The sequence below is a fragment of the Salmo salar genome, chromosome ssa27 (assembly GCF_905237065.1).
Source record: "Salmo salar chromosome ssa27, Ssal_v3.1, whole genome shotgun sequence".
Taxonomy (NCBI): domain Eukaryota; kingdom Metazoa; phylum Chordata; class Actinopteri; order Salmoniformes; family Salmonidae; genus Salmo; species Salmo salar.
The window spans coordinates 42,092,756-42,118,389 of NC_059468.1; the positions used below are offsets into that span (position 1 = coordinate 42,092,756).

At 51.3% G+C, this 25,634-nt stretch overlaps 1 protein-coding gene across 1 annotated transcript in view; it reads right to left on the bottom strand.

The window, feature by feature from the left end:
* Nucleotides 1–25,634, bottom strand: part of ldlrad4a (low density lipoprotein receptor class A domain containing 4a) — a 62,278-nt gene that overhangs the window by 2,933 nt on the left and 33,711 nt on the right. The window contains exon 2 of the mRNA XM_045709536.1: nt 8,763–8,929. Coding sequence (XP_045565492.1) covers nt 8,763–8,929 — 167 coding nt within the window. The remainder of the gene's footprint in view (nt 1–8,762; nt 8,930–25,634) is intronic.

A 25,634-nucleotide genomic window follows, 5' to 3' on the forward strand; every position in this document is an offset into this window, starting at 1 on the left:
GCTCCTCCTAGCTCCTCCTAGCTTCTCCTAGCTCCTCCAGCTCCTCCTAGCACCTCCTAGCTTCTCCTAGCTCCTCCAGTTCCTCCAGCTCCTCCTAGCTTCTCCTAGCTTCTCCTAGTTCCTCCTAGCTCCTCCAGCTTCTCCTAGTTCCTCCAGCTCCTCCTAGCTTCTCCTAGTTCCTCCAGCTCCTCCTAGCTCCTCCAGTTCCTCCAGCTCCTCCTAGCTCCTCCAGCTCCTCCTAGCTCCTCCAGCTTCTCATAGCTTCTCCTAGCTCCTCCAGCTCCTCCAAGCTTCTCCTAGCTTCTCCTAGCTCCTCCTATCTCCTCCAGCTCCTCCTAGGTCCTCCAGCTCCTCCTAGCTTCTCCTAGCACCTCCTAGCTTCTCCTAGCTCCTCCAGCTCCTCCTAGGTCCTCCAGCTCCTCCTAGCTTCTCCTATCTCCTCCTAGTTCCTCCAGCTCCTCCTAGCTTCTCCTAGTTCCTCCAGCTCCTCCTAGCTCCTCCAGCTCCTCCAGCTTCCCCTAGCTTCTCCTAGCTCCTCCAGCTCCTCCTAGCAACTCCTAGCTTCTCCTAGCTTCTCCTAGCTCCTCCAGCTTCTCCAGTTCCTCCAGCTCCTCCTAGTTCCTCCAGCTCCTCCTAGCTCCACCAGCTTCTCCTAGCTTCTCCTAGCTCCTCCAGCTCCTCCTAGCTTCTCCTAGCTTCTCCTAGCTCCTCCAGCTTCTCCAGCTCCTCCAGCTCCTCCTAGCCCCTCCAGCTCCTCCTAGCTTCTCCTAGCTTCTCCTAGCTCCTCCTAGTACCTCCTAGCTTCTCCTAGTTCCTCCAGCTCCTCCTAGCTCCTCCAGCTCCTCCTAGCTCTCCAGCTTCTCCTAGCTCCGCCTAGCTTCGCCTAGCTTCTCCTAGCTCCTCCAGCTTCTCCAGCTCCTCCAGTTCCTCCAGCTCCTCCTAGTTCCTCCAGCTCCTCCTAGCTCCTCCAGCTCCACCTAGCTTCTCCTAGCTTCTCCTAGTTCCTCCTAGCTCCTCCTAGTTCCTCCAGCTCCTCCTAGCTTCTTCCAGCTCCTCCTAGCTCCTCCAGTTCCTCCAGCTCCTCCTAGCTCCTCCAGCTCCTCCTAGCTCCTCCAGATTCTCCTAGCTCCTCCAGCTTCTCCTAGCTTCTCCTAGTTCCTCCTAGCTCCTCCTAGTTCCTCCAGCTCCTCCTAGCTTCTCCTAGCTCCTCCAGCTTCTCCAGTTCCTCCAGCTCCTCCTAGTTCCTCCAGCTTCTCCTAGCTCCTCCAGCTTCTCCTAGCTTCTCCTAGTTCCTCCTAGCTCCTCCTAGTTCCTCCAGCTCCTCCTAGCTCCTCCCAGCTCCTCCAGCTTCTCCTAGATCCTCCTAGCTCCTCCAGCTCCTCCTAGCTCCTCCAGCTCCTCCTAGCTCCTCCAGCTCCTCCTAGCTTCTACAGCTCCTGCTAGCTCCTCCAGCTCCTCCTAGCTTCTCCAAGCTCCTCCAGTTCCACCAGCTCCTCCTAGTTCCTCCAGCTCCTCCTAGCTCCTCCAGCTCCTCCTAGCTCTCCAGCTTCTCCTAGCTCCGCCTAGCTTCGCCTAGCTTCTCCTAGCTCCTCCAGCTTCTCCAGCTCCTCCAGTTCCTCCAGCTCCTCCTAGTTCCTCCAGCTCCTCCTAGCTCCTCCAGCTCCACCTAGCTTCTCCTAGCTTCTCCTAGTTCCTCCTAGCTCCTCCTAGTTCCTCCAGCTCCTCCTAGCTTCTTCCAGCTCCTCCTAGCTCCTCCAGTTCCTCCAGCTCCTCCTAGCTCCTCCAGCTCCTCCTAGCTCCTCCAGATTCTCCTAGCTCCTCCAGCTTCTCCTAGCTTCTCCTAGTTCCTCCTAGCTCCTCCTAGTTCCTCCAGCTCCTCCTAGCTTCTCCTAGCTCCTCCAGCTTCTCCAGTTCCTCCAGCTCCTCCTAGTTCCTCCAGCTTCTCCTAGCTCCTCCCAGCTCCTCCAGCTTCTCCTAGATCCTCCTAGCTCCTCCAGCTCCTCCAGCTTCTCCTAGATCCTCCTAGCTCCTCCAGCTCCTCCTAGCTCCTCCAGCTCCTCCTAGCTCCTCCAGCTCCTCCTAGCTTCTACAGCTCCTGCTAGCTCCTCCAGCTCCTCCTAGCTTCTCCAAGCTCCTCCAGTTCCACCAGCTCCTCCTAGCTTCTCCTAGTTCCTCCAGCTCCTCCTAGCTCCTCCAGCTCCTCCTAGCACCTCCTAGCACCTCCAAGCTTCTCCAGCTCCTCCTAGCTTCTCCTAGCTTCTCCAGCTCCTCCTAGCTTCCCCCAGCTCCTCCAGCTCCTCCTAGCTTCTCCTAGTTCCTCCAGCTCCTCCTAGTTCCTCCAGCTCCTCCAGCTCCTCCTAGCTCCTCCTAGCTCCTCCAGCTCCTCGTAGCTCCTCCAGCTCATCCTAGCATCTCCTAGCTCCTCCAGCTCCTCCAGCTCATCCTAGCTCCTCCTAGCTCCTCCAGCTCCTCGTAGCTCCTCCAGCTCATCCTAGCACCTCCTAGCACCTCCTAGCTCCTCCTAGCACCTCCTAGCTCCTCCTAGCACCTCCTAGCTCCTCCTAGCACCTCCAGCTCCTCCAGTTCCTCCAGCCCCTCCTAGCTCCTCCTAGCTCCTCCAGCTCCTCCTAGCTTCTCCTAGCTTCTCCTAGCTCCTCCAGCTCCTCCTAGCACCTCCTAGCTTCTCCTAGCTCCTCCAGTTCCTCCAGCTCCTCCTAGCTTCTCCTAGCTTCTCCTAGTTCCTCCTAGCTCCTCCAGCTTCTCCTAGTTCATCCAGCTCCTCCTAGCTTCTCCTAGTTCCTCCAGCTCCTCCTAGCTCCTCCAGTTCCTCCAGCTCCTCCTAGCTCCTCCAGCTCCTCCTAGCTCCTCCAGCTTCTCATAGCTTCTCCTAGCTCCTCCAGCTCCTCCAAGCTTCTCCTAGCTTCTCCTAGCTCCTCCAGCTCCTCCTATCTCCTCCAGCTCCTCCTAGGTCCTCCAGCTCCTCCTAGCTTCTCCTAGCACCTCCTAGCTTCTCCTAGCTCCTCCAGCTCCTCCTAGGTCCTCCAGCTCCTCCTAGCTTCTCCTATCTCCTCCTAGTTCCTCCAGCTCCTCCTAGCTTCTCCTAGTTCCTCCAGCTCCTCCTAGCTCCTCCAGCTCCTCCAGCTTCCCCTAGCTTCTCCTAGCTCCTCCAGCTCCTCCTAGCAACTCCTAGCTTCTCCTAGCTTCTCCTAGCTCCTCCAGCTTCTCCAGTTCCTCCAGCTCCTCCTAGTTCCTCCAGCTCCTCCTAGCTCCACCAGCTTCTCCTAGCTTCTCCTAGCTCCTCCAGCTCCTCCTAGCTTCTCCTAGCTTCTACTAGCTCCTCCAGCTTCTCCAGCTCCTCCAGTTCCTCCAGCTCCTCCTAGCTCCTCCTAGCTCCTCCAGCTCCTCCTAGCTTTTCCTAGCTTCTCCTAGATCCTCCAGCACCCCCTAGCTTCTCCTAGCTCCTCCAGCTTCTCCAGCTCCTCCAGCTCCTCCTAGCCCCTCCAGCTCCTCCTAGCTTCTCCTAGCTTCTCCTAGCTCCTCCTAGTACCTCCTAGCTTCTCCTAGTTCCTCCAGCTCCTCCTAGCTCCTCCAGCTCCTCCTAGCTCTCCAGCTTCTCCTAGCTCCGCCTAGCTTCGCCTAGCTTCTCCTAGCTCCTCCAGCTTCTCCAGCTCCTCCAGTTCCTCCAGCTCCTCCTAGTTCCTCCAGCTCCTCCTAGCTCCTCCAGCTCCACCTAGCTTCTCCTAGCTTCTCCTAGTTCCTCCTAGCTCCTCCTAGTTCCTCCAGCTCCTCCTAGCTTCTTCCAGCTCCTCCTAGCTCCTCCAGTTCCTCCAGCTCCTCCTAGCTCCTCCAGCTCCTCCTAGCTCCTCCAGCTTCTCCTAGCTCCTCCAGCTTCTCCTAGCTTCTCCTAGTTCCTCCTAGCTCCTCCTAGTTCCTCCAGCTCCTCCTAGCTTCTTCCAGCTCCTCCTAGCTCCTCCAGTTCCTCCAGCTCCTCCTAGCTCCTCCAGCTCCTCCTAGCTCCTCCAGCTCCTCCTAGCTCCTCCAGCTCCTCCTGGCTTCTCCTAGCTCCTCCATCACCTCCTAGCTTCTCCTAGCTCCTCCAGCTCCTCCAGCTCCTCCTAGCTTCTCCTAGCTTCTCCTAGTTCCTCCTAGCTCCTCCTAGTTCCTCCAGCTCCTCCTAGCTTCTCCTAGCTCCTCCTAGCTTCTCCTAGCTTCTCCTAGCTCCTCCAGCTTCTCCAGCTCCTCCAGTTCCTCCAGCTCCTCCTAGCTCCTCCAGCTCCTCCTAGCTCCTCCAGCTCCTCCTAGCTCCTCCATCACCTCCTAGCTTCTCCTAGCTCCTCCAGCTTCTCCAGCTCCTCCTAGCTCCTCCAGCTCCTCCTAGCTTCTCCTAGCTTCTCCTAGTTCCTCCTAGCTCCTCCTAGTTCCTCCAGCTCCTCCTAGCTTCTCCTAGTTCCTCCAGCTCCTCCTAGCTCCTCCAGCTCCTCCTAGCTCCTCCAGCTCCTCCAGCTCCTCCTAGCTTCTCCAGCTTCTTCTAGCTTACCCTAGCTTCTCCTAGCTCCTCCTAGCACCTCCTAGCTCCTCCAGCTTCTCCAGTTCCTCCAGCTCCTCCTAGTTCCTCCAGCTCCTCCTAGCTCCTCCAGCTCCTCCTAGCTTCACCTAGCTTCTCCTAGTTCCTCCTAGCTCCTCCTAGTTCTTCCAGTTCCTCCAGCTCCTCCTAGCTCCTCCAGCTCCTCCTAGCTCCTCCAGCTTCTCATAGCTTCTCCTAGCTTCCCCTAGCTCCTCCAGCTCCTCCTAGCACCTCCTAGCTTCTCATAGCTTCTCCTAGCTCCTCCAGCTTCTCCAGCTCCTCCAGTTCATCCAGCTCCTCCTAGTTCCTCCAGCTCCTCCTAGCTCCACCAGCTTTCCTAGCTTCTCCTAGCTCCTCCAGCTCCTCCTAGCTTCTCCTAGCTTCTCCTAGCTCCTCCAGCTTCTCCAGCTCCTCCAGTTCCTCCAGCTCCTCCTAGCTCCTCCTAGCTCCTCCAGCTCCTCCTAGCTTTTCCTAGCTTCTCCTAGCTCCTCCAGCACCCCCTAGCTTCTCCTAGCTCCTCCAGCTTCTCCAGCTCCTCCAGCTCCTCCTAGCCCCTCCAGCTCCTCCTAGCTTCTCCTAGCTTCTCCTAGCTCCTCCTAGTACCTCCTAGCTTCTCCTAGTTCCTCCAGCTCCTCCTAGCTCCTCCAGCTCCTCCTAGCTCTCCAGCTTCTCCTAGCTCCGCCTAGCTTCGCCTAGCTTCTCCTAGCTCCTCCAGCTTCTCCAGCTCCTCCAGTTCCTCCAGCTCCTCCTAGTTCCTCCAGCTCCTCCTAGCTCCTCCAGCTCCACCTAGCTTCTCCTAGCTTCTCCTAGTTCCTCCTAGCTCCTCCTAGTTCCTCCAGCTCCTCCTAGCTTCTTCCAGCTCCTCCTAGCTCCTCCAGTTCCTCCAGCTCCTCCTAGCTCCTCCAGCTCCTCCTAGCTCCTCCAGCTTCTCCTAGCTCCTCCAGCTTCTCCTAGCTTCTCCTAGTTCCTCCTAGCTCCTCCTAGTTCCTCCAGCTCCTCCTAGCTTCTTCCAGCTCCTCCTAGCTCCTCCAGTTCCTCCAGCTCCTCCTAGCTCCTCCAGCTCCTCCTAGCTCCTCCAGCTCCTCCTAGCTCCTCCAGCTCCTCCTGGCTTCTCCTAGCTCCTCCATCACCTCCTAGCTTCTCCTAGCTCCTCCAGCTCCTCCAGCTCCTCCAGCTCCTCCTAGCTTCTCCTAGCTTCTCCTAGTTCCTCCTAGCTCCTCCTAGTTCCTCCAGCTCCTCCTAGCTTCTCCTAGCTCCTCCAGCTCCTCCTAGCTTCTCCTAGCTTCTCCTAGCTCCTCCAGCTTCTCCAGCTCCTCCAGTTCCTCCAGCTCCTCCTAGCTCCTCCAGCTCCTCCTAGCTCCTCCAGCTCCTCCTAGCTCCTCCATCACCTCCTAGCTTCTCCTAGCTCCTCCAGCTTCTCCAGCTCCTCCTAGCTCCTCCAGCTCCTCCTAGCTTCTCCTAGCTTCTCCTAGTTCCTCCTAGCTCCTCCTAGTTCCTCCAGCTCCTCCTAGCTTCTCCTAGTTCCTCCAGCTCCTCCTAGCTCCTCCAGCTCCTCCTAGCTCCTCCAGCTCCTCCAGCTCCTCCTAGCTTCTCCAGCTTCTTCTAGCTTACCCTAGCTTCTCCTAGCTCCTCCTAGCACCTCCTAGCTCCTCCAGCTTCTCCAGTTCCTCCAGCTCCTCCTAGTTCCTCCAGCTCCTCCTAGCTCCTCCAGCTCCCCCTAGCTTCACCTAGCTTCTCCTAGTTCCTCCTAGCTCCTCCTAGTTCTTCCAGTTCCTCCAGCTCCTCCTAGCTCCTCCAGCTCCTCCTAGCTCCTCCAGCTTCTCATAGCTTCTCCTAGCTTCCCCTAGCTCCTCCAGCTCCTCCTAGCACCTCCTAGCTTCTCATAGCTTCTCCTAGCTCCTCCAGCTTCTCCAGCTCCTCCAGTTCATCCAGCTCCTCCTAGTTCCTCCAGCTCCTCCTAGCTCCACCAGCTTTCCTAGCTTCTCCTAGCTCCTCCAGCTCCTCCTAGCTTCTCCTAGCTCCTCCAGCTTCTCCAGCTCCTCCAGTTCCTCCAGCTCCTCCTAGCTCCTCCTAGCTCCTCCAGCTCCTCCTAGCTTTTCCTAGCTTCTCCTAGCTCCTCCAGCACCCCCTAGCTTCTCCTAGCTCCTCCAGCTCCTCCAGCTCCTCCTAGCCCCTCCAGCTCCTCCTAGCTTCTCCTAGCTTCTCATAGCTCCTCCTAGTACCTCCTAGCTTCTCCTAGTTCCTCCAGCTCCTCCTAGCTCCTCCAGTTCCTCCAGCTCCTCCGCTCCTCCTAGCTTCTCCAGCTTCTCCTAGCTCCTCCTAGCTTCCCCTAGCTTCTCCTAGCTCCTCCAGCTTCTCCAGCTCCTCCAGTTCCTCCAGCTCCTCCTAGTTCCTCCAGCTCCTCCTAGCTCCTCCAGCTCCACCTAGCTTCTCCTAGCTTCTCCTAGTTCCTCCTAGCTCCTCCTAGTTCCTCCAGCTCCTCCTAGCTTCTTCCAGCTCCTCCTAGCTCCTCCAGTTCCTCCAGCTCCTCCTAGCTCCTCCAGCTCCTCCTAGCTCCTCCAGCTTCTCCTAGCTTCTCCTAGCTCCTCCAGCTCCTCCTAGCTTCTCCTAGCTCCTCCAGCTTCTCCAGCTCCTCCAGTTCCTCCAGCTCCTCCTAGCTCCTCCAGCTCCTCCTAGCTCCTCCAGCTCCTCCTAGCTTCTCCTAGCTCCTCCATCACCTCCTAGCTTCTCCTAGCTCCTCCAGCTTCTCCAGCTCCTCCAGCTCCTCCTAGCTTCTCCTAGTTCCTCCTAGCTCCTCCTAGTTCCTCCAGCTCCTCCTAGCTTCTCCTAGCTCCTCCAGCTCCTCCTAGCTTCTCCTAGCTTCTCCTAGCTCCTCCAGCTTCTCCAGCTCCTCCAGTTCCTCCAGCTCCTCCTAGCTCCTCCAGCTCCTCCTAGCTCCTCCAGCTCCTCCTAGCTCCTCCATCACCTCCTAGCTTCTCCTAGCTCCTCCAGCTTCTCCAGCTCCTCCTAGCTCCTCCAGCTCCTCCTAGTTCCTCCAGCTCCTCCTAGCTTCTCCTAGCTCCTCCAGCTCCTCCTAGCTTCTCCTAGCTTCTCCTAGCTCCTCCAGCTTCTCCAGCTCCTCCAGTTGCTCCAGCTCCTCCTAGCTCCTCCAGCTCCTCCTAGCTCCTCCAGCTCCTCCTAGCTTCTCCTAGCTCCTCCAGCTTCTCCAGCTCCTCCTAGCTCCTCCAGCTCCTCCTAGCTTCTCCTAGCTTCTCCTAGTTCCTCCTAGCTCCTCCTAGTTCCTCCAGCTCCTCCTAGCTTCTCCTAGTTCCTCCAGCTCCTCCTAGCTCCTCCAGCTCCTCCTAGCTCCTCCAGCTCCTCCAGCTCCTCCTAGCTTCTCCAGCTTCTTCTAGCTTACCCTAGCTTCTCCTAGCTCCTCCTAGCACCTCCTAGCTCCTCCAGCTTCTCCAGCTCCTCCAGCTCCTCCTAGCTCCTCCAGCATCTCATAGCTTTTCCTAGCTTCTCCTAGCTCCTCCTAGCTCCTCCAGCTCCTCCTAGCTTTCCTAGCTTCTCCTAGTTCCTCCTAGTTCCTCCTAGCTCCTCCAGCTCCTCCTAGCTTTCCTAGATTCTCCAGCTCCTCCTAGCTCCTCCAGTTCCTCCTATTTCCTCCAGCTCCTCCTAATTCCTCCAGCTCCTCCTAGTTCCTCCAGCTTCTCCTAGCTCCTCCAGCTTCTCCAGCTCCTCCAGTTCCTCCAGCTTCTCCTAGCATCCTCCAGCTTCTCCAGCTCCTCCAGTTCCTCCAGCACCTCCTAGTTCCTCCACCTCCTCCTAGCTCCTCCAGCTTCTCCTAGCTCCTCCAGCTCCTCCAGCTCCTCCTAGCTCCTCCAGCTCCTCCTAGCTCCTCCAGCTCCTCCAGCTCCTCCTAGCTCCTCCAGCTCTGCTCACTGCACCCGGCCAGACTCATCAATAAAAATTAGGATGAAGCAGCTATCCTAATGCCTCTCTAACTCGCTGTCTCTCTGCCTCTCTGTCTCTGTCTCTCTCTCTGTCTCTCTGCACTGGGGACTATTTTTTTTTAAGGCCAAATTAAGTCATACATCAAAATCTTGTCACACAGGTCCATGTATGCACACACACACACACACACACACACTCATCATTTATTAGGTAGGTAGGTAGGTAGGTAGGTAGGTAGGTAGGTAGGTAGTTGTGTACTGACGTGCTGCATGTTGACCTGATCCCGCTGTCTGTCCTGGTTGTGGCTGTGTGTCTGTCTGCTAAAGAAGGCCAGGGCAGACAGCCTGTGGTTCAACAGACAGATAATCACCACCACCATCACTGTCATCACCACCATTATGATTACTATCTGAACAAACTCCAGTTCAGCTGAAACAGAGAGAGAAACACAGAGAGAGAGGTTTAATATACATGTCAAATCCAGTGATATTCCAGTGCACTATATAGAGTATGGTGTAGAATGTAGAAGATTTTGGAGCTAGGTGTTGTTATGTGTCTGACCACGAGAGGGTAGCAGAGATACCACAACCAAACTGACATGTTCACTAATGTTATTTGCTGATCCACAAGGGTGTGTGGACATGTTATTCTGAGAGACAGAGAGAGAGAGAGAGAGAGAGAGAGAGAGAGACAGAGAGAGACAGAGAGAGAGAGAGAGAGAGAGAGAGAGAGAGAGAGAGAGAGAGAGACAGAGAGAGTTTTATTGTTTATTTCACTTCTGTATATTATCTACCTCACTTGCTTTGGCAACGTTAACATATGTTTCCCATGCCAATAAAGCCCCTTGAATTTAATTTAATTGAGAGAAAAAGAGAGGGATAAAGAGAGAGAGAGCGAGAAAGAGAGACAGAGAGAGAGACAGAGAGGCAGACAGACAGGCAGACTCAGACAGGTAGGCAGACAGTCAGACAGACAGGCAGGCAGACAGACAGACAGAGCAAAAAGAGAGAGAGAGAGACAGAGAGAGAGGAAGAAAGAGAGAGAGCGAGAGATTGAGAGATAGAGAGACAGAGAGAGACAGAGAGGTATATATTGGGTCTATACTGGGTCTGAGGTATATACTGGATCTATACTGGGTCTGAGGTATATACTGGGTCTGAGGTATATACTGGGTCTGAGGTATATACTGGGTCTATACTGGGTCTGAGGTATATACTGGGTCTATACTGGGTCTGCGGTATATACTGGGTCTATACTGGGTCTATACTGGGTCTGAGGTATATACTGGGTCTGAGGTATATACTGGGTCTATACTGGGTCTGAGGTCTATACTGGGTCTATACTGGGTCTGAGGTATATACTGGGTCTGAGGTATATACTGGGTCTATACTGGGTCTGAGGTATATACTGGGTCTATACTGGGTCTGAGGTCTATACTGGGTCTATACTGGGGCTGAGGTATATACTGGGGATCCTGTGTTGGTATATACTGGGGCTGGGGATCCTGTGTTGGTATATACTGGGGCTGGGGATCCTGTGTGGGTATATACTGGGGCTGGGGATTCTGTGTGGGTATATACTGGGGCTGGGGATCCTGTGTGGGTATATACTGGGGCTGGGGATCCTGTGTGGGTATATACTGGGGCTGGGGATCCTGTGTTGGTATATACTGGGGCTAGGGATGCTGTGTTGGTATATAATGGGGCTGGGGATCCTGTGTTGGTATATACTGGGGCTGGGGATCCTGTGTGGGTATATACTGGGGCTGGGGATCCTGTGTTGGTATATACTGGGGATCCTGTGTTGGTATATACTGGGGCTGGGGATCCTGTGTGGGTATATACTGGGGCTGGGGATCCCTGTGTGGGTATATACTGGGGCTGGGGATCCCTGTGTGGGTATATACTGGGGCTGGGGATCCCTGTGTGGGTATATACTGGGGATCCTGTGTTGGTATATACTGGGGCTGGGGATCCTGTGTTGGTATATACTGGGGCTGGGGTCCCTGTGTGGGTATATACTGGGGATCCTGTGTTGGTATATACTGGGGATCCTGTGTTGGTATATACTGGGGCTGGGGATCCTGTGTTGGTATATACTGGGGATCCTGTGTTGGTATATACTGGGGCTGGGGATCCTGTGTTGGTATATACTGGGGCTGGGGATCCTGTGTTGGTATATACTGGGGCTGGGGATCCTGTGTTGGTATATACTGGGGCTGGGGATCCTGTGTTGGTATATACTGGGGCTGGGGATCCTGTGTGGGTATATACTGGGGCTAGGGATCCTGTGTGGGTATATACTGGGGATCCTGTGTTGGTATATACTCGGGCTGGGGATCCTGTGTTGGTATATACTGGGGATCCTGTGTTGGTATATACTGGGGCTGGGGATCCTGTGTTGGTATATACTGGGGATCCTGTGTGGGTATATACTGGGGCTAGGGATCCTGTGTGGGTATATACTGGGGATCCTGTGTTGGTATATACTGGGGCTGGGGATCCTGTGTGGGTATATACTGGGGCTGGGGATCCTGTGTGGGTATATACTGGGGCTGGGGATCCTGTGTTGGTATATACTGGGGCTGGGGATCCTGTGTGGGTATATACTGGGGCTGGGGATCCTGTGTGGGTATATACTGGGGCTGGGATCCCTGTGTGGGTATATACTGGGGCTGGGGATCCTGTGTTGGTATATACTGGGGCTGGGTATCCTGTGTGGGTATATACTGGGGCTGGGGATCCTGTGTTGGTATATACTGGGGCTGGGGATCCTGTGTGGGTATATACTGGGGATCCTGTGTTGGTATATACTGGGGATCCTGTGTGGGTATATATTGGGGCTGGGGATCCTGTGTGGGTATATACTGGGGATCCTGTGTGGGTATATACTGGGGCTGGGGATCCTGTGTTGGTATATACTGGGGATCCTGTGTGGGTATATACTGGGGTCCCTGTGTTGGTATATACTGGGGCTGGGGATCCTGTGTGGGTATATACTGGGGCTGGGGATCCTGTGTGGGTATATACTGGGGATCCTGTGTGGGTATATACTGGGGTCCCTGTGTTGGTATATACTGGGGCTGGGGATCCTGTGTGGGTATATACTGGGGATCCTGTGTGGGTATATACTGGGGATCCTGTGTTGGTATATACTGGGGATCCTGTGTGGGTATATACTGGGGCTGGGGATCCTGTGTGGGTATATACTGGGGATCCTGTGTGGGTATATACTGGGGATCCTGTGTTGGTATATACTGGGGATCATGTGTTGGTATATACTGGGGATCCTGTGTGGGTATATACTGGGGCTGGGGATCCTGTGTGGGTATGAACTGGGGATCCTGTGTTGGTATATACTGGGGTCCCTGTGTGGGTATATACTGGTGATCCTGTGTTGGTATATACTGGGGTCCCTGTGTGGGTATATACTGGGGCTGGGGATCCTGTGTTGGTATATATTGGGGATCCTGTGTGGGTATATACTGGGGCTGGGGATCCTGTGTGGGTATATACTGGGGCTGGGGATCCTGTGTGGGTATATACTGGGGATCCTGTGTTGGTATATACTGTGGTCCCTGTGTGGGTATATACTGGGGCTGGGGATCCTGTGTTGGTATATACTGGGGATGCTGTGTGGGTATATACTGGGGCTGGGGATCCTGTGTTGGTATATACTGGGGCTGGGGATCCTGTGTGACTCAGGTGGTAGAGAAAACCCCTCTCCACCCTAGGCGCGTCATCAGAGCGTTTATGGACATATTCAACCTCTCTCTATCCCAGTCTGTTGTTCACACTTGCTTCAAGATGTTCACCATTGTTTCTCTACCCAAGCAAGTTTAGAAAACCAAGTTAACTGAACGAAATAACTATCGCCCCAAATAACTATCGCCCTCTGTCATCATGAAGTGCTTTGAGAGTCTAGTCAAGGCCTATATCACCTCCACCTTGCTCGACACACTAGAGTAAACCCACTACAATTTGCATACCACCACCAACAGATCCACGTACGACGCATTCGCCGTCACACTGCAAATTGCCCTATCCCATCTGGACAAGAGGAATACCTACAGTATGTAAGAATGCTGTTCATTGAATACAGCTCAGCCTTCAACAACATAGTGCCCTCCAAGCTCATCACTAAGCTAAGGACCCTAGGTCTGAACCCCGCCCTGTGCAAATGGGTCCTGGACTTCCTGACGGGTGGTGAAGGTAGGCAACAACACCACTTTCACCATCACAATTCAGGTCAAAGCAAGCCTGGCTTATTAAAGGAATATGGCGCTGGCTGGCTGGCGCGTGTGTATGTGCGTGTGTACGTGCGTGTGTACGTGCGTGTGTACGTGCGTGTGTACGTGCGTGTGCGTGTGTCTTGGAGAATGCAGCAGGAGAGGAGAGGCATTACATAAGACCCAATCTAACTTCTTTATGTGAGCTCAGAAACTGAGGACAATACACACACACACACACACACACACACACACACACACACACACACACACACACACACACACACACACACACACACACACACACACACACACACAGTGTCTGCCAGAGTGAACCTGGCTGAGGCTCTGTTTAGGCTGCAGAATCAGATCTATATTTCATGAAACCATTTTCTGTTACCTCACTTTGGCCTGCCGTTTCATAACAGAAGGAAAACAGCTGTGCTCTCAAGATCTGACGGGGTAGGAGGGAGGGAGGGAAGGAAACCAAGTCAGTTGCATAACTGACTGTATTCAACCGAAATGTGTCTACCACATTTAACCAAAACCCTCTGAATCAGAGAGGTGCGGGTGGGCTGCACGTCATTGGCGCCCAGGGAGCAGTTGTTTTGGGGATTAACTGCCTTGTTTTGAGGTTTAACTGCTTGTTTTGGGGGGTAACTGCCTTGTTTTGGGGTTTAACTGCCTTGTTTTGGGGGTAACTGCCTTGTTTTGGGGGGGGTAACTGCCTTATTTTTAGATTTAACTGCCTTGTTTTGGGGGTTAACTGCCTTGTTTTGGGGGTTAAATGCCTTGTTTTGGGGTAATTGCCTTGTTTTGAGGTTTAACTGCCTTGTTGTGCGGGTTAACTGTCTTGTTTTGGGGGTTAACTGCCTTGTTTTGAGGGTTAACTGCCTTGTTTTGGGGGTAATTGCCTTGTTTTGAGGTTTAACTGCCTTGTTTTGGGGTAATTGCCTTGTTTTGGGGGTTAACTGCCTTGTTTTGGGGGTTAACTGCCTTGTTTTGGGGGTTAACTGCCTTGTTTTGGGGGTAACTGCCTTGTTTTGAGGGGGTAAACTGCCTTATATGTAGGTTTAACTGCCTTGTTTTGAGGTTTAACTGCCTTGTTTTGGGGGTTAACTGCCTTGTTTTGGGGGTTAACTGCCTTGTTTTGGGGGTTAACTGCCTTGTTTTGGGGGTAACTGCCTTGTTTTGAGGGGGTAAACTGCCTTATATGTAGGTTTAACTGCCTTGTTTTGAGGTTTAACTGCTTTGTTTTGGGGGTTAACTGCCTTGTTCTGGGGGTTAACTGCCTTGTTTTGAGGTTTAACTTCCTTGTTTTGGGGGTTAACTGCTTTGGAGAAAGGGTGATCTGAGGGGGGAGGAGGGAGAGGAGACAGGGTGATCTGAGGGGGGAGGAGGGAAAGGAGACAGGGTGATCTGACAGGGGAGGAGGGAGGGAGAGTGAGGAAGCCCAGGATTGGAGGCTGAGACTGGAGAGGAGGAGGCTGAGACAGCCAAACACAGCCAGCTGTATGCTTCCAAACCCTCTACGGCCACATATCACCCTGTGACACATGGTCACACACACAGTCACACACACTAAAACTTCCCAAAAATCCCCCATGCAAAACTACACACACACACACACACACACACACACACACACACAGACACTAAAATTGTACCTAAAATGTCCCTGCCAAATCTCGACTGTCTACCACATGTTTCATGTGAAATGGAAACGCCAAACTTTAAGCCACATTGTCATGTAACGGGATCATCTTATAAGGGGGAGGCCAGGCAGACAGGCAAACAGGCAAACAGGCAGACAGACGCAGACAGACAGACAGACAGACAGACAGACAGACAGACAGACAGACAGACAGACAGACAGACAGACAGACAGACAGACAGACAGACAGACAGACAGACAGGAAGACAGTCAGATAGACAGGCAGTCAGACAGGCAGACAAGCAGAAAGACAAGCAGACAGAAAAGTTAGTCATCATATCATCATGTCCCCAATGAGACTCAGACTGAGGGACAGGACTGAGATCGCCTTACCTTACCACAAGCTAACCTCAACCTTGCATCCTAAATAACCAACCAGCCTTACAACCACCTATTGGTTTGCATAGATAATAACAGAGAGTAGCAGCGGGGGGGGGGGCAATGCAAATAGTCTGGTTAGCAATTTGACTGGCTGTTCAGGAGTCTTACGGCTTGGGGGTAGAAGCTGTTTAGAAGCCTCTTGGACCTCGACTTGGTGCTCTGGTACCGCTTGCCGTGCGGTAGTAGAGAGAACAGTCTATGACTTGGGTGGCTGGAGTCTTTGACAATTTTTAGGGCCTTCCTCTGACACCGCCTGGTATAGAGGTCCTGGATGGCAGGAAGCTTGGCACCGGTGATGTACTGGGCCGTACGCACTACCCTCTGTAGTGCCTTGGGGTCGGAGGCTGAGCTGTTCCCATACCAGGCAGTGATGCAACCCTTCAGGATGCTCTCGATGGTGCAGCTGTAAAAGCTTTTGAGGATCTCAGGACCCATGCCAAATCTATTCAGTCTCCTGCGGGGGAATAGGTTTTGTCGTGCCCTCTTCACGACTGTCTTGGTGTGCTTGAACCATGTTAGTTTGTTGGTGATGTGGACACCGAGGAACTTGAAGCTCTCAACCTGCTCCACCAGAGCCCCGTCGATGAGAATGGGGGCGTGCTCGTTTCTCCTTTTCCTGTAGTCCACAATCATCTCGTTTGTCTTGATCACGTTGAGTGAGAGGTTGTTATCCTGGCACCACACGGTCAGGTCTCTGACCTCCCTATAGGCTGTCTCATTGTTGTTGGTGATCAGGCCTACCACTGTTGTGTCATCACCAAACTTAATGACGGTGTTGGGAGTCGTACCTGGCTGTGCAGTGATGAGTGAACAGGGAGTACAGGAGGGGACTGAGCACGTACCCCTGGGGAGCTCCATTGTTGAGGATCAGCGTGGCAGATGTTTTGCTACCTACCCTCACCACCTGGGGGCGGCCCGTCAGGAAGTCCAGGATCCAGTTGCAGAGGGAGGTGTTTAGTCTCAGGGTCTTTAGCTTAGTGATGAGCTTTGAGTGCACTATGGTGTTGAACACTGAGCTGTAGTCAACGAATAGCATTCTCACATAGGTGTTCCTTTTGTCCAGGAGGGAAAGGGCAGTATGGAGTGCAATAGAGATTGCACTGTGGATCTGTTAGTGCGGTATGCAAATTGGAGTGGGTCTAGGGTTTCTGGGATAATGGTGTTGAAGTGAGCCATGACCAGCCTTTCAAAGCACTTCATGGCTACAGATATGAGTGCTATGGGGCGGTAGTCATTTAGGCAGGTTACCTTCGCTTTCTTGGGCACAGGGACTATGGTGGTCTTCTTGAAACATGTTGGTATTACAGACTCAGGCAGGGAGAGGTTGAAAATGTCAGTGAAGACACTTGCCAGTTGGTAAGCGCATGCTCGGAGTACACGTCCTGGTAATCCGTTTGGCCCTGCGGCCTTGGGAATGTTGACCTGTTTAAAGGTCTTGCTCACATCGGCTGCGGAGAGCGGGATCACGCAGTCGTCCGGAACAGCTGATCAAATCAAATCAAATTTTCACATGCGCCTTACAGTGAAATGCTTACTTACCAGCCCCCAACCAACAATGCAGTTTCAGAACATACGGACAAGAATAAGAGATAAAAGTAACAAGTAATTAAAGAGCAGCAGTAAAACAACAATAACGAGACAATATACAGGGGGGTACCGGTACAGAGTCAATGTGCGAGGGCATCGGTTATTTGAGGTAGTATTTACATGTAGTTAGAGCTATTGAAGTGACTATGCACAGATGACAACAACAGAAAGTAGCAGCAGCGTAAATAAGGGGGGGGGGGGGCAATGCAAATAGTCTGGGTAGCCATTTCATTAGATGTTCAGGAGTCTTATGACTTGGGGATATAATCTGTTTAGAAGCCTCTTGGACCTAGACTTGGCACTCCGGTACCGCTTGCCATGCCGTTGGAGGCCGAGCAGCTGCCATACTAGGCAGTGACGCAACCAGTCAAGATGCTCTCATGCATGTTTCAGTGTTACTGGGCAGCTCTTGGCTGTGCTTCCCTTTGTAGTCTGTAATAGTTAGCAAGACCTGACACATCCTCAGACAGGGAGAGGAGTCTTAGAATCGGCTTCCTATTTCGCTGCAAAGCATCCTTCACTTATGCTGCCAAACATACCCTCGTAAAACTGACTATCCTACCGATCCTCGACTTTGGCGATGTCATTTACAAAATAGCCTCCAACACTCTACTCAGCAAATCGGATGCAGTCTATCACAGTGCCATCCATTTTGTCACCAAAGCCCCATATACTACCCACCACTGCGACCTGTATGCTCTCGTTGGCTGGCCCTTGCATCATATTAGTCGCCAAACTCACTGGCTCCAGGTCATCTATAAGTCTTTGCTAGGTAAAGCCCCGCCTTATCTCAGCTCACTGGTCACTATAGCAGCACCCACCCATAGCACACGCTCCAGCAGGTATATTTCCCTGGTCACCCCCAAAACCCAATTCCCCCTTTGGCCGCCTTTCCTTCCAGTTCTCTGCTGCCAATGACTGGTACGAATTGCAAAAATCACTGAAGCTGGAGACTCATATCTCCCTCACTAACTTCAGCTGTCAGAGCAGCTTACAGATCATTGCACCTGTACATAGCCCATCTCTAAATAGCCCACCCAACTACCTCACCCCCATATTGGTTATTTTTGTTTGATTCTTTCCACCCCAGTATCTCTACTTGCACATTCATCTTCTGCACATCTACCATTCCAGTGTTTAATTGCTAAATTGTAATCTTACTTCATTTGCACACACTGTACGTTTGTTTATTCCATGTGTAACTCCGTGTTGTTGTTTGTGTCGCACTGCTTTGCTTTATCTTGGCCAGGTTGCAGTTGTAAATGAGAACTTGTTCTCAACTGGCCACCTGGTTAACCTGTTAGGGCTAGGGGGCAGCATTTGCACGTCTGGATAAAAAAAATGTACCCGATTTAATCTGGTTACTAATCCTACCCAGTAACTAGAATATGCATATACTTATTATATATGGATAAAAAACACTCTAAAGTTTCTAAAACTGTTTGAATGGTGTCTGTGAGTATAACAGAACTCATTTGGCAGGCAAAACCCTGAGACATTTTCTGACAGGAAGTGGATACCTGATGTGTTGTATTACCTTTAAACCTATCCCATTGAAAAACACAGGGGCTGAGGAATATTTTGGCACTTCCTATTGCTTCCACTAGATGTCACCAGCCTTTACAAAGTGTTTTGAGTCTTCTGGAGGGAGATCTGACCGAACAAGAGCCATGGAACGATGATGTCCCATTAGACACCTGGCGCGCGAGTTCATGTTGGGTACCCTCGTTCCAATACGTTATAAAAGAGTATGCATTCGTCCACCTTGAATATTATTCATGTTCTGGTTAAAAAAGGCCCTAATGATTTATGCTATACAACGTTTGACATGTTTGAACGAACGTAAATATATTTTTTCCCCTCGTTCATGACGAAAGTCCGGCTGGCTTAGATCATGTGCTAACAAGACGGAGATTTTTGGACATAAATGATGAGATTTTTTGAACAAAACTACATTCGTTATGGACCTGTGATACCTGGAAGTGACATCTGATGAAGAGAATCAAAGGTAATGGATTATTTACATAGTATTTTCGATTTTAGATCTCCCCAACATGACGTCTAGTCTGTATCGCAACGCGTATTTTTCTGGGCGCAGTGCTCAGATTATTGCAAAGTGTGATTTCCCAGTAAGGTTATTTTTAAATCTGGCAAGTTGATTGCGTTCAAGAGATGTAAATCTATAATTCTTTAAATGACAATATAATATTTTACCAATGTTTTCTAATTTTAATTATTTAATTTGTGACGCTGACTTGACTGCCGGTTATTGGAGGGAAACGATTTCCTCAACATCAATGCCATAGTAAAACGCTGTTTTTGGATATAAATATGAACTTGATAGAACTAAAAATGCATGCATTGTCTAACATAATGTCCTAGGAGTGTCATCTGATGGAGATTGTAAAAGGTTAGTGCATCATTTTAGCTGGTTTTATGGTTTTGGTGACCCTGTCTTTGACTTGACAAAACATTACACACAACTCTTGTAAATGTACTGTCCTAACATACTCTAAATTTATGCTTTCGCCTTAAAACCTTTTTGAAATCGTAAAACGTGGTTAGATTAAGGAGATGTTTATCTTTCAAAGGGTGTAAAATAGTTGTATGTTTGAAAAATTTGAATTTTGACATTTATTTGGATTCAAATTTGCCGCTCTTGAAATGCACCTGCTGTTGATGGAGTGCACCACGGGTGGCACGCTAGCGTCCCACCTAGCCCATAGAGGTTAAATAAAGGTGAAATAAATAAAAAAAATAAACATCCGACTTGCGTTGGAGCCGGTGTAGTGTTATTCGATCTTAGTCCTGTATTGATGCTTTGCTTGTTTGATGGTTCGTCAGAGGGCATAGCAGGATTTCTCATAAGCTTCCGGGTTAGAGTCCCGCTCCTTGAAAGCGGCAGCTCTACCCTTTAGCTCGATGCGAATGTTGCATGTAATCCATGGCTTCTGGTTGGGGTATGTACGTACAGTCACTGTGGGGACGACGTCCTCGATGCACTTATTGATGAAGCCAGTGACTGATGTGGTGTACTCCTTAATGCCATAGAAAGAATCCCAGAACATATTCCAGTCTGTGCTAGCAAAATAATCCTATAGTTTAGCATCTGCTTTATCTGACCACTTTTTTATATACCGAGTCACTGGTGCTTCCTGCTTTAATTTTTGCTTGTAAGCAGGGATCAGGAGGATAGAGTTATGGTCAGATTTGCCAAATGGAGGGCAAGGGAGAGGGAGAGTTTGGATGTGTCTCTCTGTGTGGAGTAAAGAATTTTAGAATTCTTTTCCCTCTGGTTGCACATTTAACATGCTGATAGAAATTTGGTAAAACTGATTTAAGTTTCCTGCATTAAAGTCCCCGGCCACTAGGAGCGCCGCCTCTGGATGAGCATTTTCCTGTTTGCTTATCGTGGAATACAGCTTATTGAGTGTGGTTTCAGTGCCAGCCCCGATAAGGCAGACCTACCCTCCGGCTCCATCTTGTACATTACCCAGGTAACAGACATTATTACCCAGGTAACAGCTTGAGTATGGTGAACTAACTGTAGGCCTAATAATGGAAGGCTTTAAGAACTGTATAAGGCTAATGCTGTAACCAATATGGCACACTCCCTGCTAATAGAAGGCCAATGTATGTCTTCTGGAGACAACCAACGGAAACTGTACAGATGAAGGATTTGTGCTCGATACACACACTGCCCACCAAGACAAAGCCATGCCACCTCCTGACTGTCTGGATTAACTGACTAGGGAGAAACAAGGTGATGGGCAGCGTAATCCCAATAACCAATCACGGAGGACTGGCCTGGCGGATGATTGGACAACAAAGGTGTTCCATGGTTCTGAGACGGACTGGAGAAAAGCTCCTACACCTCCTCAGACCTACCCTCCTACCAGCCTAGTGAACGTTATCTGGACCACTTCAGACCTACCCTCCTACCAGCCTAGTGAACGTTATCTGGACCACTTCAGACCTACCCTCCTACCAGCCTAGTGAACGTTATCTGGACCACTTCAGACCTACCCTCCTACCAGCCTAGTGAACGTTATCTGGACCACTTCACACCTACCCTCCTACCAGCCTGGTGAACGTTATCTGGACCACTTCAGACCTACCCTCCTACCAGCCTAGTGAACGTTATCTGGACCACTTCACACCTACCCTCCTACCAGCCTGGTGAACGTTATCTGGACCACTTCAGACCTACCCTCCTACCAGCCTAGTGAACGTTATCTGGACCACTTCAGACCTACCCTCCTACCAGCCTAGTGAACGTTATCTGGACCACTTCAGACCTACCCTCCTACCAGCCTAGTGAACGTTATCTGGACCACTTCAGACCTACCCTCCTACCAGCCTAGTGAACGTTATCTGGACCACTTCAGACCTACCCTCCTACCAGCCTAGTGAACGTAGAGACTATAATCCCCCTGCTGTAGAACAACATGGTATAAATCACTGGGTGGTGGAGAGACTATAATCCCCCTGCTGTAGAACAACATGGTATAAATCACTGGGTGGTGGAGAGACTATAATCCCCCTGCTGTAGAACAACATGGTATAAATCACTGGGTGGTGGAGAGACTATAATCCCCCTGCTGTAGAACAACATGGTATAAATCACTGGGTGGTGGAGAGACTATAATCCCCCTGCTGTAGAACAACATGGTATAAATCACTGGGTGGTGGAGAGACTATAATCCCCCTGCTGTAGAACAACATGGTATAAATCACTGGGTGGTGGAGAGACTATAATCCCCCTGCTGTAGAACAACATGGTATAAATCACTGGGTGGTGGAGAGACTATAATCCCCCTGCTGTAGAACAACATGGTATAAATCACTGGGTGGTGGAGAGACTATAATCCCCCTGCTGTAGAACAACATGGTATAAATCACTGGGTGGTGGAGAGACTATAATCCCCCTGCTGTAGAACAACATGGTATAAATCACTGGGTGGTGGAGAGACTATAATCCCCCTGCTGTAGAACAACATGGTATAAATCACTGGGTGGTGGAGAGACTATAATCCCCCTGCTGTAGAACAACATGGTATAAATCACTGGGTGGTGGAGAGACTATAATCCCCCTGCTGTAGAACAACATGGTATAAATCACTGGGTGGTGGAGAGACTATAATCCCCCTGCTGTAGAACAACATGGTATAAATCACTGGGTGGTGGAGAGACTATAATCCCCCTGCTGTAGAACAACATGGTATAAATCACTGGGTGGTGGAGAGACTATAATCCCCCTGCTGTAGAACAACATGGTATAAATCACTGGGTGGTGGAGAGACTATAATCCCCCTGCTGTAGAACAACATGGTATAAATCACTGGGTGGTGGAGAGACTATAATCCCCCTGCTGTAGAACAACATGGTATAAATCACTGGGTGGTGGAGAGACTATAATCCTCCTGCTGTAGAACAACATGGTATAAATCACTGGGTGGTGGAGAGACTATAATCCCCCTGCTGTAGAACAACATGGTATAAATCACTGGGTGGTGGAGAGACTATAATCCCCCTGCTGTAGAACAACATGGTATAAATCACTGGGTGGTGGAGAGACTATAATCCCCCTGCTGTAGAACAACATGGTATAAATCACTGGGTGGTGGAGAGACTATAATCCCCCTGCTGTAGAACAACATGGTATAAATCACTGGGTGGTGGAGAGACTATAATCCCCCTGCTGTAGAACAACATGGTATAAATCACTGGGTGGTGGAGAGACTATAATCCCCCTGCTGTAGAACAACATGGTATAAATCACTGGGTGGTGGAGAGACTATAATCCCCCCTGCTGTAGAACAACATGGTATAAATCACTGGGTGGTGGAGAGACTATAATCCCCCTGCTGTAGAACAACATGGTATAAATCACTGGGTGGTGGAGAGACTATAATCCCCCTGCTGTAGAACAACATGGTATAAATCACTGGGTGGTGGAGAGACTATAATCCCCCTGCTGTAGAACAACATGGTATAAATCACTGGGTGGTGGGTTGGGGGGGTGGAAACAGAGAGAGCCCCCACATCCTCCAGACTTGACTGACTGGTGCTCTAACCTTGTGAGACAGCGCGTCCTAAAAACAGCAGCTAGTCTACTGTGTGTGACCAGCCTTTTTCTAATCAGACTAGAAACACTGGGGCCTCCCTCCTCTCTCCTACTGCCTCTGCTACCACCACAGTCACAAAGCAGGAAGGATAGAAAATGAGACACTGAAGGATCACAAACCAGACTGGTAAAGCATACACCTGGTGGAAACCTGGTGAACATGATCAGGGTCCTATTCATTAATGCACACCGTAGCAAAACATTTTGCAACGCAAAAAGAGCAGTTCTTGGGGAGTCATTCCGTGTTTGAGTGTTTTTTATTTATTTGCTAGGTAATGAACAGGACCCAGGTCAGCACCAACCCCAGGTATAGGGGGAGGGGCTGGCTAAACAGGGCTATTCATCAAGCTGCGTCACGCTGAGTGTGTTTCAACGGAGCTCTGGGTGTTGTCACCTAAGCAGAGCACGGCCACCGACTCCCTTCTCTAATCTCAGATAAAGACTGACTGACTGACTAACTGGATCCTGGACTGACTGACTGACTGGCTGGCTGACTGACTGAATGGCTGGCTGGCTGACTCCTGGACTGACTGACTGGATCCTGGACTGACTGACTGACTGACTGACTGACTGGCTGACTGACTGACTGAATGGCTGGCTGGCTGGCTGACTTCTGGACTGACTGACTGACTGGATCCTGGACTGACTGACTGAGTGGCTGGCTGGCTGACTCATGGACTGACTGACTGAGTGGCTGGCTGGCTGACTCCTGGACTGACTGACTGAATGGCTGGCTGACTCCTGGACTGACTGACTGAGTGGCTGGCTGGCTGACTCCTGGAATGACTGACTGTCTGGCTGACTGTCTGGATGACTGACTGGCTGGCTGATAGTGCTGGCTGGCTGACTCCTGGACTGACTGACTGGCTGACTGACTGAATGGCTGACTGAATGGCTGACTGGCTGCATGGCTGGCTGGCTGACTGATAGTGCTGGCTGACTTACTGGCTGACTGACTGGTTGACTGGTTAGCTGACTGACTGGCTGGCTTATAGTTCTGGCTGGCTAGCTGACTGGCTGACTGGCTGGCTGGCTGGCTGGCTGACTGGCTGCCTGGCTGGCTGGCTGACTGACAGTGCTGGCTGACTTACTGGCTGACTGGTTGACTGGCTAGCTGACTGACTGGCTGACTGGCTTATAGTTCTGCCTGGCTGACTGGCTGACTGGCTGGCTGACTGGCTGGCTGACTGCCTGATAGTGCTGGCTGGCTGACTCCTGGACTGACTGACTGGCTGACTGGCTGGCTGACTCCTGGACTGACTGACTGAATGGCTGGCTGGCTGACCTCTGAACTGACTGACTGAGTGGCTGGCTGACTCCTGGACTGACTGACTGAGTGGCTGGCTGGCTGACTCCTGGAATGACTGACTGTCTGGCTGACTGTCTGGATGACTGACTGGCTGGCTGATAGTGCTGGCTGGCTGACTCCTGGACTGACTGACTGGCTGACTGACTGAATGGCTGACTGAATGGCTGACTGATAGTGCTGGCTGGCTGACTCCTGGACTGACTGACTGGCTGACTGACTGAATGGCTGACTGAATGGCTGACTGGTTGGCTGACTGACTGGCTGCCTGGCTGGCTGGCTGACTGACTGATAGTGCTGGCTGACTTACTGGCTGACTGACTGGTTGACTGGCTAGCTGACTGACTGACTGGCTGGCTTATAGTTCTGGCTGGCTGACTGGCTGGCTGGCTGACTGGCTGCCTGGCTGGCTGACAGTGCTGGCTGACTTACTGGCTGACTGGTTGACTGGCTAGCTGACTGACTGGCTGACTGGCTGACTGGCTTATAGTTCTGCCTGGCTGACTGGCTGGCTGGCTGGCTGACTGCCTGGCTGACTGGCTGACTGGCTGGCTGGCTGGCTGACTGGCTGGCTGGCTGATAGTGCTGGCTGGCTGACTCCTGGACTGACTGACTGGCTGACTGGCTGGCTGACTCCTGGACTGACTGACTGACTGGCTGGCTGGCTGGCTGACTGGCTGGCTGACTGGCTGATAGTGCTGGCTGGCTGGCTGACTCCTGGACTAACTGACTGACTGACTGACTGGCTGACTTGCTGACTGACTCTTTGATTGACTGGCTGACTGATAGTGCTAACTGACTGGTTGACTGGCTGACTGACTCTTTGATTGACTGGCTGACTGATAGTGCTAGCTGGATGGCTGACTGACTGGCTGGCTGGCTTATAGTGTTGGCTGGCTGGCTGACTGTCTTATAGTGCTGGCTGGCAGACTGGCTGACTTGTTGACTGGCTGGCTGGCAGGCAGGCTGACTGGCTGACTGTCTGGTTGAGTGGCTGACTGACTGGCTGGCTGACTGGTATTAAAGACCTGCCTGGCTGACTGGTGATACGGTGCAGGTGCTATGTAGAATATTGGCTTGTTGGAAACTACAATTCCCTTCTACATCACACAGTTCAGAATGGGTCTGATTTATCTCTAGAGAAACTACAACTCCCTACTACATCACACAGTTCAGACTGGATCTGATTTATCTCTAGAGAAAGTACAACTCCCTACTACATCACACAGTTCAGAATGGGTCTGATTTATCTCTAGAGAAACTACAACTCCCTACTACATCACACAGTTCAGACTGGATCTGATTTATCTCTAGAGAAAGTACAACTCCCTACTACATCACACAGTTCAGAATGGGTCTGATTTATCTCTAGAGAAACTACAACTCCCTACTACATCACACAGTTCAGAATGGGTCTGATTTATCTCTAGAGAAACTACAACTCCCTACTACATCACACAGTTCAGAATGGGTCTGATTTATCTCTAGAGAAACTACAACTCCCTTCTACATCACACAGTTCAGACAGGATCTGATTTATCTCTAGAGAAACTACAACTCCCTACTACATCACACAGTTCAGAATGGGTCTGATTTATCTCTAGAGAAACTACAACTCCCTTCTACATCACACAGTTCAGACAGGATCTGATTTATCTCTAGAGAAACTACAATTCCCTACTACATCACACAGTTCAGAATGGGTCTGATTTATCTCTAGAGAAACTACAACTCCCTTCTACATCACACAGTTCAGACAGGATCTGATTTATCTCTAGAGAAACTACAATT